Below are 13,761 nucleotides of genomic sequence, written 5' to 3'. Positions count from 1 at the left end.
TGTGCCAGGCTAGATAACTTAAATAAAACTCCTGCTACAAAACATCTAAAAATGCTTGTTAAAAATTATTTAAAAAAATTTAAATACACTATTGAATTCACTGGAAAGTAAGAGGAAGTTCCAGGAGCTAGAAATGAAGAGGGAACTGAACACCAGAGGGGTATACATAAATGACATGACGTAGAGTTTTCTCAAGGTGTGGAGTATATGCTAGATGGAGGGGGTGTTGCTAGCTTTTGAAACCAAAGATTTTAACAGCCATAAGAGGACATGAGAGTAGACCTAAGCATGGTGAATTATAATTGAGACACTCCCCAAAGTATACATACACACGCACACACAGAAGATACCATGTGACTTGTGTTCTTATGCATAAACAGATTTCATTGTATTCTTGGCTACTTGTTAGGATTGTTTTTTATGAAGATATATTATTTAAAGGTCTTGTGTAGTAATTGAATTTAGCCTTTACCAAGCAGAAATAGAATTCATTTATTTTATTCTTCTTTATAGCATTAAGGTTTTTTTGTTTTTTTTTTTATTTATTTTTATTTTTTTAACATTTATTTATTTTTGGGACAGAGAGAGACAGAGCATGAACGGGGGAGGGGCACAGAGAGAGGGAGACACAGAATCGGAAGCAGGCTCCAGGCTCTGAGCCATCAGCCCAGAGCCCGACACGGGGCTCGAACTCACAGACCGCAAGATCGTGACCTGAGCTGAAGTCGGATGCTTAACCGACTGAGCCACCCAGGCGCCCCATGGTTTTTTTAAAAATAGAGTACTTACCTTCTTTTGCTCTTCATTTATCTGTGAATTTGAGTCAAAGAATGCGAATAATTTTCTCTTAGCAGTTTTACTCCAATAGCTTCAGAATAATTTTCTTCAACAATAAAAAATTTAAATATGAAGGTAGTTTGATACTGCATCATGCAATATCAGTGTCTGTTCCTCCTTCTTCAAAGTACTTTAGAAATAGCTTCTGGGAAGAAGAACTATTATTCTCTGTACATACAAAAAAAAAATTTACTAGAGAGAGAGTTGATAAAGGCCACTAAGGATATCCAATGTCAGAACTGTAATTTGAACTCAAAAGCTGTGCTTCAACTTAGGGTGTAGGGGGAGTGGGGCAGAAGATCCAGAATAACAAGAGATACTTACACAGAGAGTCATTTTCTTAAAATAATGTAGCAGTAACATATCACTGGCACAAAATCCTGGTGCTTCCCACTTAGCTCTTATATTTGTCAGTATAAGGAGTAGATCATCTCAAGCAATTGATGGAATAGAACAATAGAATGTCTAAGCAGGAAAGAATTGTAGAGAATGTAGTCCAATACCCTTATTTTACAAGTAGGAATATTTAATTTTTTTTTTTTACTGGTTGTATAAAACATTACAGAAATTTATAAAATGTTTTCCTTAAGGTAAAGTGATTTACATAGTACCCAATAAGTGGTAGAGTCAGAGGGAGAACTCAGAGCCCATTGTGTTTGTTTTGATTGAGCATAATTAAACTCCCAAGTGTTCTAGGCATTATCTTAGTAGTTAAAAGCTTAGGCTCTGGAGTCAGCACATCAGGTTTACTACTTATTTGTGTGAGTGATTTTTGGCAACTTACTGTCCCCTCTAACCTTCTATTCCCCTTCTGTAAAATACTCATTTAAAAATTATTACTACCATCAACACCATCGACATTGTTACCTTAGAAATAACTTGTTATGTAATACTAGATTTTAATTTGAATAAATTTTTCATCTTGGAAAAATCACTCAAAACAGCTTCGGAAGCTTCATTTGTGCTATATACATAACTCTTTCCAATTAGTTATTAAAGGTATGAACTTCATTTTTCCCTCAGTGAATAAGTTTGTGTTAAGTAAGTTACTTTTTGAACTCAAAGTCCTTCAGAAAATTTGTAGATCTTGGGGTTTTGTTTGGTTTGTTTTGGGGTTTGGGTTGAGGTTTTTTTGATGTTTTATTGTAGATTTTTGTTTTTAATGATCCAAAGTACTGTTGCAAATGGCATAGGGAAACTGACATTTTTGTTTACTACTAATAGGCATAAATTGGTAGAACACTATAAAAGGGAATCAGAATCCTTGGCAGTATCAAAATACATAAAAACTGTAAATGTAAATACACATTGATCCAACAATTCTATTTTTTCCATATTCAAAATTAATATGGAATTAATGTAGAATCATTTGTAATTGATGTATGTAGTCATGATTTCTAATAGTAAAAGATAGAAACAGCTGAAATGTCCATCAGTAGGTTAGTAGTTAAACTAATTAGGATACAGCCACAAAATGGAATATTATGTAATAATTCAAAAAAAATGAAGAAACTCTTTATATACTGATATGGAAAGATCTGCATGAACAAACTGAGGGTTGATGGGGGGTGGGAGGGAGGGCAGGGTGGGAGGGAGGGCAGGGTGGGTGATGGGTATTGAGGAGGGCACTTTTTGGGATGAGCACTGGGTGTTGTATGGAAACCAATTTGACAGTAAATTTCATATATTAAAAAATAAAAATAAATAAATAAATAAATAAAAATAACAAAAAAAAAAAAATAAAATAAAATAAATGCTTTAAATAACAAAAAAAAAAAAAAAAAAAAAAAAGAAAGATCTGCATGGCATATGATTGAGGAAAACAAGTTTATATGGCACATATACTGTGGCTGTCATCTGTTAAACAAGATTGAATATTAATATTTGCTAATAGGTGTATAAAACTCTGTGGAAGGGTACACAAGAAACCAATAACAGTGTTTGTACGTCAGGGGTGGAGCCAGGTAGCTATGAGACAGGAGATGTACGCTTTTTTAAACATAGTGATTTTTTTTTTTTTTTACTATGTTCATATATTACCTATTAAGTTAAATTAAAACAAATGCTTGGCTTGACTTGCTTTAGACATGAGAGTTTCTTACTGAGATAACTAATGGTATTTTTCCTAATCAGTCTTACAACCCTGAGCATGTATTACAAACCCTGACTATGGCCTGAAAGACTCCCTAAGATCTGACCTCTGACTGTCTCTCCTATCTAATTTCCTGACATTCCTCCCCTTGTTCACTATGCTACAGGCACACTGACCTTTTTGTTCCTTGAATGAGCCAAACTGTTCCTTCACTTCAGGCCTTTGTACTTACTGTTCCTTTTGCCTGGAATACTTCCCCTCAGATATTTGTATGGTTCATTTCCTTATGTCATGCAGGTCCCCAGCTCAGTGAGACTTCTCTTGGCCATCTTATTTAAAATAGCACCCCCAAGAGGTGCCTGGGTGGCTCAGTCAGTTAAGCGTCCAACTTTGGGTCAGGTCATGACCTCACAGTTCGTGAGTTCAAGCCCTGCGTCGGGCCCTGTGCTGACAGCCCAGAGCCTGGAGCCTGCTTCCAATTCTGTGTCTCCCTCTCTCTGCCCCTTCCCTGCTCACACTCTGTGTGTGTGTGTCTCTCTCTCAAAAATAGATAACATTAAAAAAAAATTGTTTAATAAAATAAAATAGCATCCCCAAACATCCTTTGTCTTCTCACCTTGCTTTATTTTTCTTCACAGCTCCAATAGCACCCTGACATGATATTCTTTATGTTTATCTTTCTTCCCACCCACCATCCCCATCACACACCACACATCACACCACACACATACACATCACACCACACACACACACACACACACACACACACACACGAATATCTGCTCCATAAAGGCTTTGTTTTTATTTACTATTTCTCCAGTGCCTAGAATAATGCCTAGCACATAGTAGGTGCTCAATAAATGTATATTGTATGAATGAATGATGACTTTATGGAAAGACTTTTGCTCTTTCAACCTCAATATTTCATACCTTTTAGGGCATTGGCATAGCATGAATTCAGAGAAAATCTTTACTTGCTTAAGTGACTAGTTCCTCTGTGTACACTACAAGTAGATCAGGAATAGGATTATTGAATGGCTGTTTCTCTTCGTACTGATCAGACTCTTGTACGATTAGATCAGCCTTAATTTCTGATTACTCAGTGATGATTTATTTTTAATCATTCTTGATTACTCAGTAACCACTTGGTACTCATTTGTGACCTCAAAGATTATATGGGAATAGGCCTTTTGTGGTTTTCAGATGGACTAATCAACAACGTACCATTGCATTGACTTTTCTCTGCTTTTATCCTGTTCCTTTCCAGCATTTCTTATACTGAAGCAGTAGAGATCTTAAAGCAGGCATCTCAGAACTTCACCTTCACCCCAGAGGTAGTATTTTTATTTACATTTATATTAATACTTATATGTATCTTCCCCTGCTCTTGTCTTTATCGTCTGTCATTAACAATGCTGGACGTGTGGCTCGGTCGGTAGAGCATTCAACCCTTAATCTCAGGGTCGTGAGTTCAAACCCCATGTTGGGAGTAGAGCTTACTTTAAAAAAAAAAAAAAGAGAAGAATCCTTTAAAATAATCTTATTTCTCTTATTAGCAGTGTTTAGTATTTGCTCATCTTTAGATTGGCTTTTTTTTTTGATGTTTGCTTAACCTTGTGGAAAGAGTTAGAATAAATAATAATTTTGAAGAAGAATCCTATCCTTTGTAATAGTCGTGACTAAAGGGTTATAAAGAAGTTTCCCAAGTTTAGGAAGGTGAAAATCCTTTAAGAGAATGGTAACATATTCAGAGAGGTCACATGACTTATCAGTGGGCATGCACATAATGTTAGAGGCGAGTCTCCTTGTTCCTATGTCAGAGCTTCTTCTCTATAATTAAGGTATTGGCAGACAGTAGGAGTAACATAATGTTAAGAATTTCTATAATGACTCTATCTTCAAACTATTCCATGTACTGTTCCTATCCCCAGTCCAATCAGATCCTCTTATGAGTTACAATGGTTATGCTTGTTATATTTATAATCAGTTAATTTGTATAATTTTTTATTTAATATTTGTCTCCCACCCTGGAAGCTTCATGAAGTCGGGGATTCTGTTTTTCTCACCACTATGTTCAGTATCTAGCTAGCATGGTACCCGGGATTTAATAGGCACATTAGTATTTGTTGAATGAATAGATAAACAGTGTTATTAAATATTCATCAGAACATCTGATATATGAATTGACTCTTTTATTAAAAAAAAATTCACTGAGAGAAGCCATCTAGCCAGAGATAGACTGAATATTAGGAATATTATCTTTCATCATTTAATTTCCTGTGACTTAGGAACAGTAACCATAGAAGAAGCTGTAGGCGATATTAATAAAAGCCATGATTTTGAAGTCCGTCTTTACACACTGTGGGAAGTGTACTTTATTTTCTTGCAGATGCGATTCATCTGCTAAATGCCGCTCCCCAAGATGGGGGACAGAAAGCATAGTGTTTATCTACTGGTTTCAGTTTTCATCTCTCCAGGCCTTCGGATGTTCTCATAACACACCTCTCTGTTTCACTTATCTGTGTAACCTCAGCAGACAGCTCCACACATCACTGATACACAGAGGAAGCCCTTGGAACTGATACAGGTTATTTTCGGGTACTGCATTGTGTATTGCAGCTTTGTCTTCTCCTTTGATAACTTCTTTTTTCTCACTACAGTGGGGTGTTGATCTACATACTGAACATGAAAAGTACCTGGTGAAGCACTGTGGCAACATACCAGTCTTCGTCATTAATTATCCATTAGCACTCAAGCCTTTCTACATGAGGGATAATGAAGATGGCCCTCAGCACACAGTAAGAAAGATCACTAAGTAAATCAGGGTTGGTCATCTCAGAGTCTGGGCTTTTCCCTTGATTTAATTTCATTTATCTCTTGGCATATTTTACAAAATTATATCCATCACTTGACATGTCTTAAAGTAATAACATTTCTCAAAGCACCTCTAAAAAAAAGCGTTCCTACAGAAGATCTCAGTGTTCTATAAACATATTTCCTCCTCTCTGTCGCGTTATGTCCTTCTTAGTTTAGCAGATGCAAATGTAAATGTGTTTTTTTGTTTTCTTTTGTTTTTGTAAGTAATTGAGAGGAAGTGGCCCAGAGCAGTGTTGAACAGTGGCAGGTCTACTGTCACGTAAAATAGCGATAAGGAGACTGAGGGGCGGAGGGATGCGGGTAAGAAAGGAAAGCAGTGGTATGATGAGGCGGAGGAAGAGCTTCCTTGGCAGAGCAGGAGGCTCAGAGTGCTTTGGTTTGGCTGTCATACAGAAATGGTGAGGCTGAATCTGGAGGGATCCGAGGGGGCCGGGCAGATTCTCCTGTCACTCCTCTTCTGACTGTCTCTTCTCTGTCTTTTCTCTGTCTCTTTCTCTGCTTTTGCCTCTCCTGTGCTCTGTCCTTTTTTCACCCTTAACTTTCATTGCTTTTTTATTCTTCTGGTTTACTTTTTCCTTTTTTTCTTTTTTTTTTTTTTTTTTTTTTTTGTGTCTTTATCCCACTCTAACAAAATTAGCCGTAATATAAAATAAGAATATATTTTAATCTTTAAATACTTACTGAATAGTTAAATACTGAATATCATTAATGGTAAAAGTCTGTGAGACAAATAAATTATGTTTACCTCACAAAAGGTCTAAGACCTAAACTTTGCTATCTGGGGCTTTTCACTTGTCTCTAGATAAATACCAATAGAAAAATTAGATCAGGGCCCACCAGTAAATAAAATGCCTTCATCTTAGGAATACAAGGTTCTCTATTTGAATGTATTGCCTGCTTTCTCTATATATTATAGTATTAGTAAAATAGCATTAGCCATCGATTAATAGATTCCTATCAGGCGACACTACATCTCATCTCTAACTTGCCAAGAAACTTATTTCTCCCATTTTACAGATGAGAAGCTGGGGTTCAGGGACATCAATTGCACTTCCCATGCCTGCATAGGCAGCGAATGACAGAGTTGGTGATCAGATCTGACTCCCTCTGGCTCTGAAGTCTGTGTTCTTTCCTACTCTGTCATACTACCTCAAAGCCATAAATATAAAATTACATTGATTTTACGCATCCCACCTTTTCACACAACGTTATCCAAAACCAGTGAGCACACAGTTGATTTATGATTCTTATTTTCTCTTCTCCCTACCAACCTTCTGGTATAATTGATTATGCGAGAGGAATTGGCCCACAGATCAGCAGCAAAAAATAGGAGAGACTAGGACATAGATTACCCAGTCCTAAAAAATTCAGTATTGAGCCTACGTCACAAAACAGAACTGCGTCCATATGTGTTGGCTTTTTTATCACTCTATCCCATCCTGCTTCCACCTCGCCACTCCCCCCACCCCCATACACACGCCATGTAGTGTTTGCATGTCACTTCCTGACATTCAGCACTTCTCAGACATTCAGTTGTGCACTTCTTAAATACTCCTCTCTATTATAATAATAATGTGGCATGGTGACAGCTGGTGACTACACTTGTTGTGGTGGGCATTGAGTAATGCATTTCATTGTTGAGTCACTGTTGTCCACCTGAAACTTATACATTGTATGTCAACTATACTTCAATGATTTAAAAATCAATTCAAAGTTTTTTAATTAATAACTTTGCCACTTTATAGACTATCCTGGGTTACCCAGTCACCTTGAGCCTTCCTCTTCTGAATTTCTGTAGCATGTAAAGAATTAGTAAAACTGGTAACATTGTGTCTATTTTTTGTACTCTCTGTATTGGTTTTCCTTTCTCAAATGAAACTCTTCTCAGGATGGGAATAAGTTTCTTATAGCCACCGTGGCTTCTACTACTCATTCTTCATTCCCTCTACTGTGACTTCCACACCTGTCGTACCACTGAAGCAGCTCTTTCTAGGGTCAGTAATAACTGTCATGTTATTAAATCCACAGACTTTAAAAGTCTTAATTTTTACTTTACCTCTCGGCATTACTCAGCACTAATGGCTTTCTTATTTTGAAATTTTTCTCCTCCCTTGGCTCCTGTGACATTGCATTCTCCCAGTTTTCCTCTGTTCTCAGTGGTTTATTCTTTCTCAGTCTCTTCTATAGGTTTGTCCTCTTCCATCGATCCAGTGGATGATGGGATTCCTCAGGGCTCCATCATAGATCTTTTTTCTCCTCGGGTGATTTCATCTGTACTCACAGCTTAATATTTATTTTCAGACAACTCAGACAGTCCTGTCTCTAATCCATACTTCTGCTCTGAGCTCTTACTGCCATTTATATATCTCAGAGGCATCTCAGCAAATCTAAAACTTACCCACGATTTCTACCCTTCTCCCCTCCTCCCACCAAATTTGACTTTCTTTCAATGTTCCCTGCCATCTAAGCAAGCCATGTACCAGCCTCGTCTTTGAAATCTTCCTCACTTCCCATATTCAAGCTGTTATGAAGTTGTCATTTTTATACTTTTAAATAAATCTCAAATCCATCCGCTTCTCCTCATTTCCACTTTTACCTTTTTAGATTAAGGTACCATCATCTCTTGCCTGGTTTATTTCAGAAGCTTCCTGACTGGTCCTCCTGTGTCCGCTTTTTCCTCCTCTGAGTCATTTCTCCCCACTTCAGTGTAGGCTTTTAGAAAATGTGAATCTGGTCATGTTATCTCCCCTCTTAAAACCATTCAGTGGCCTCCCGTTGCTTTTTGTACCAAAGTCAGAATCCTTTCTTTGGCCCCTAGGCCCCAGTATCATCTGGCTGCTCCTGTCTCTCTTGCCTGATGTACTATGCTGCTCCCCTTTGCTATTTCTGCTACATTCACATCACCCTTCCATGTCTTCAGACATGTACTGCTTTCTCTCATCATGGTATCTTTGCACAGTGTTCCCTCAATCTAGAACAATTTTCTTTACCTAAGTAATTTTGCTATTTCTCCAAATCTCTATTCAGTCATCATTTCCCCAGAGAAACCTTCCATGACCCTCCAGACTGAGTCAGAGACCACTGTTAGACACTACAATGGTACCAGATTAAATTTCAGACCCAGAGCTACTAACTCTTCTTTTTTCTTTTTAATTTTTTTTTACATTTATTTTTGAGAGAGAGAGAGAGAGCAAGCACACAAGCAAGGGAGGGGCAGAGAGAGAAGGAGACACAGAATCTGAAGCAGGCTCCAGGCTCCGAGCTGTCTGCACAGAGCTGGATGCGGGGCTCAAACTCACAAACCATGAGATTATGACCTGAGCCGAAGTCGGACACTCAACCGACTGAGCCACCCAGGCGCCCCAGAGCTACTAACTCTTAATTCATCATAATCCTTAACACAGTTGTAATTTTACATTTGTTTTTATGACTGTTTAATTAACGACTCTTCTCTATGCCACAGGACTCATGGACCTCCTTTTCACTCTTCGTTGTATCCGTAGGACCTAGCATAATGCCTGGAGCGTCACAGGCACTTGATACCTATTTGGTGATAGATTGGGTATTGGACAGATGGATGAATTGACCCCAACACAGTTGTAGACACACAGTGGAGAAGTAGTGAGTGAGTGACTTCATTTGCTGAGGAAACTTCTGGGAAGCCAAAGAACAGCTTTTCTCTAAACCTCTAGAGTGATGGTGACATATTGTATAAAAGAAAGTCCATTGGCTTTAGAATCACTCTTAGGTTCAAGTCCCAGGTCTGTGTGTTATAGGCCATGTGATCTTAAATAAACCACCTAATTTCTTTGAATCTTAGTTTCCCCATCCATAAAAAATAAGACGATAATCTTATTCCAGCCTTGTGAAGATTAAATTAGATAATCTAAGAAAAATATCTAGCACAGTGTTTGGGGTGGCAGGTAGTCAGTAAGTGCAAAGCTCCCTTTCCTTCTAAATTTTGATACAATCTTTATTATGATAAAGCACAGTAATGTTAAAATAATGTGTTTTGCAACATCAAACATGCTCTCACACAAGTTTCTTTAAAAAGCCATTCTCTGATAGACTGCAGTCGCAAACATTTCTTCCCTTATGACAAGTCTCTCTAATAATGTGGTCTCACAGTGTGAAAACTGAAAGTATTATAATGGTATTTTAGTGTCCTCATATAATTTAGACAGTACTGTAATATATAGCTTCTCAGAGCTAAATTATTAAAGCATAATGTAGTTAAACTATATATATATATTAGACATAGATTATAACATTGATTTATTAACATCCTAGATTTCAACCCACTTGTGTAGGGTACCTGCTTTCATCCCGACTTTATTTTTTTCAATGGTGAATGAACAGGCTTTGGGCCAAATAACTAAGTTCTGTGTTTCTTTTAGTTGGGCTATAATAACAGGTTGTGGGCAGGGTTGCAAGAGTTTCTGCAATGGGTACAATGCAATGTAAAAAATTCAGACAGACATGTTTCATAGGTGCCGTCCCTGGGGAATCAAAAAAGAAGGGTAGAGAAACATTTAACCTGCATCTGTAACATTTGACCAGAGGTCATAAATAGTACAATTGTGTATTTTTCCGGCTGTTGTTCCTTTTTCTTTCTTTTCACCCCTTCCCCACCCCCTCCAAAAAACGAAAAATGAAGATAGGCACTATTATTATAATGAAAAGTACACTGGACTAAGGAGTTAATAGTGCCGGGCTTGAAATCCAGCTATCTTACTAGTTAGCTATATGACCTCAGTCAAGTCTGTCCAGTCTCTGAACCTCACTTTCTCCCTCTGTAAAATCAGAGAATTGGATTAGATGACTCCACTGTACTAAACAGCTTTAAGATTATCTGTTTTCAAGTAGCATAAGTTTTTCCCCACTTGGATATATAAGAATAACTTGTAAATTAGTAAATATATTTGCTAATTTGAAGGACACAGATCATGGGCCTAAATAAAATGAATCAAACAGGCAAAGTGCTATATTTCCCTGGGTCTGGGTCCCTAAGTAAGTCCTCCAAAGACCAGTGCCAAGTATTCAGTTAGGGAAATGGCTTTGCAGAGAAGAGGATCTTTTCATTCCAGCCATTGTGATCAGGAGAAGGTAACTGCCCAGCAGTCCCTGGTGAGATACCAAGATCACCAGGTAATGTTCTAATTTTTTAAATTGTATCAGTATTACTTAGCAAATCATAAAAACTTAAGCATTAGTGGGCATTCAGTAAAGTACATACTGTGAAGTTGACTTGGAAGGAATAATAGTCAACCAAAGGATATCTAATGAATTCCCCTGGCTGTTGCTAATTAACCAACCTCCATCAAACCAACAAAAATATCAATGAAGGGAATGGCTAATTTTTCTCATGTCTAGGACTAATGACTATCCACGGCATTTATGTCAAAGTTGAAAGTATGCATTTTATTCCGTCTAAAATGCTCCCAGACCAGCTAGCCATTTACTAGGCAAAGTCCATTTTTGGCCATTGCTACCTGCAGCCCATTTGAATCTTTACACCATCTCATCTGGAAGGCTCTCTTTCCTACCTGTGCCTCTTTGTTTTTAGGGCACAATACTGTCTGTCAGCAGTGAGAACAAAAGTTCATAGAGGCTGAAACCACAAACAGGTTTCCTGTGGTTTGTGGAACATTCTTCTTCTCTTGATAATAATACGTAATGTTCCTCCATTGTTGGTAGCAGCCTATGAGAAACTGAATAGGGAGGTGTTCAATTTGTGTTTTTCATTAATAGTTAAAAATACTGAGGTAGGAAGAAAGGTAGCAGAGGAAGGGATATTAAACTACCCCCCCCCCGAAATTAGCATAGAAAAGGTAATGTATTAAAGGCCTTATTCCTGTCTAGCCTGTTTGTTTTTTAATTCAAGGTCTGCATTTTATTTTCAGTATATTGATTGAAATCAAAGAGTAAGAGTCAAAGGGATTATCATAAATAGAGACCAGGGCTTGTGGAGCTTGAACACCAGCACAAACTATTTCTAGACAGTGTGCCGCCGCAGCTGTGGGACTTAAACCAAATAAAAACTCACGTACAGTGGAGGAGGATGTGTCCAGCAGCATTCTGGCCTAGAAGATGTGTCCAAAGTGGAATAAGTTTTGTTTTGGACTAAGGAAGTTAGCGAAGAATGTAGTACAATTATTTGTAGCCTTCATTGTTACTTACCATGTAGGAGAGTGAAAGTTCAGCAGAACTAAAATCTTTCTACTTCTTTCAAGTCTGCCGAAGGTGCATAGGAACAGAAGTGCTCACATTTGGTCAAATTGGTGAATTAAGAGGACTTTCTACTTTGTAGCCTAATTTTCACTTTCCCTAATGAAGGGCAGGATTGCTTGGCCCTAGCTCTGTAAGCGAGCCTCAGTCTCCCATAAACCACAGACATGCCAGCCCATAAGGGCAAATTGTAATCACCAGCTAATGTTCTAGGCAACTTGCTTGTTTCCAGCCTGTTTGCACTCTAACCCCCTACCACTCTTCACTTGGCAAACACACAGCCAAGTTTTTCTCATTAGTTCTTAAGGAATTTGTGTGATTCCCTCCATGTTTTACAATTTGTGCACCTTTATGTCATGATTTATATTATATCTGTATGTTCCCTTTACCTCCACTAGATCCCTGGAAAGACCCTAGTTTCTATAGTAATTAGCTCAGTAGTTACCAGGGGGAGATACAAGATAGAAGAATCCTTCCGGGAACCTCAACCCTAACTAAAAGGTATGGAAATTTGAAGGGGTTGTGTTAGTAATCTTTAGGGAATGCAGTATTTTTTATATCATATCAGAAGAAAGTGCAGCTGTGTGTATACCAAATGTAAATGTCTTTGTTTATAGTTGAGGAATACTTTGCTCTATTATATCTTCTCAGAAAGTGTGTAGAATCTCTTAGAGAGATGGGAGGATATCATGATAAAAGGAAAGCAGGAAGTATAATAATCTGACAGGGTCAAAAGGAAACTAAGCATATAGAAGAAGAGAAGGGAAGAAGGTTATATGGAGGAAGAAGAGAAAACAAGGCCTTTGTGGACCTTTCTTTACAAAGAGATGAATCTGTCCTTGATAAAAAAGAAACGGTACCCTCTGGTCTTGGAACATCCACAAGGCATTGTGAAGGAATGCCTTACTCAAAAGGTACATCTGTCTTAAGAGGAGAAGCAGCTTTACTCTTTGTCAAGAAAACATAACGTGAAATTCATCCACCTGGAGGTGTGAATTTTCAGACCATCCAAAGAATGGACATAGATGATGTATGTATTCCCTTCATGTCACAAAATTAGGAGTGATATGGGACTTGATCCAGAGGTCTTCTAAAATTTTTATTCAATTAAAATAGGCTATTTTGTTAAGTTCTTTCCTATTCTGGTAAGTTCTTTCCTTTTGCTTGATACGTTCCTCTCCCAGAGTAGAGTGGAAGAAAATAGGAGAACTGCTATTCTGACCTTAATTATAGCTAACAATGAGGATTTGGTTGGGAGAGTGGAAGTGGAAGGTGAGGGAGAGGGGAGGAAACAAGGTAAACTTTTCTAATGTACATAAGTAGTTGCCACTTCTCCCGAGATTGTACTTCCCTGCTCCATCAGCATGAGTTATGTGACTTGTATTGGCCAAAGAATAGTGAGCAAACGTGATCTACATGCATTACTCCTCAACAAATGCTTTCATACATAGTTGTCTGTGCTTTTTTTCCATCTGCCCAGTCAGCAATACCTCATAAAGAGGACTTTTTTTTTTTTTTTTTTTTTTTTTAAATCAGCTTCAAGCCAGGATGGACATGTAGCATAAGTTTTAAAAAACCAATTCACTGTTGTAAAGCATTGGTTCTCAGTCAGGTGTTATTCTGTTTCGTCTCCCTACCCCCAACCCCCTACTCCCATGCAGGAGACATTTAGCAATGTCTGGCAACATTTCTGGTTGTCAGAACTAGGGCAGTGCAACTGGCATCTG

At 37.9% G+C, this 13,761-nt stretch overlaps 1 protein-coding gene across 6 annotated transcripts in view; it reads left to right on the top strand.

Annotated features, from left to right (window-relative positions):
* The window catches only part of NARS2 (asparaginyl-tRNA synthetase 2, mitochondrial), a 129,906-nt gene that overhangs the window by 96,450 nt on the left and 19,695 nt on the right, over nt 1–13,761 (top strand). For 3 of the 6 annotated variants that reach the window (XM_060605514.3, XM_060605513.2, XM_078433052.1), the window contains exons 10-11: nt 4,197–4,263; nt 5,590–5,727. In XM_060605514.3, the coding sequence (XP_060461497.1) occupies nt 4,197–4,263; nt 5,590–5,727 (205 nt within the window). Of the gene's footprint in view, nt 1–4,196; nt 4,264–5,589; nt 5,728–12,432; nt 12,536–13,761 lie in introns of all 6 variants that reach the window. The other 3 variants (XM_078433053.1, XM_078433054.1, XM_081790337.1) reach the window with 3 other exon arrangements.

The sequence above is a fragment of the Panthera onca genome, chromosome D1 (genome assembly GCF_046562875.1).
Source record: "Panthera onca isolate mPanOnc1 chromosome D1, mPanOnc1 haplotype 2, whole genome shotgun sequence".
Lineage (NCBI taxonomy): Eukaryota > Metazoa > Chordata > Mammalia > Carnivora > Felidae > Panthera > Panthera onca.
The sequence above is the reverse complement of the archived record's forward strand: the minus strand, read 5'-3'. Positions and strand labels throughout refer to the sequence as shown.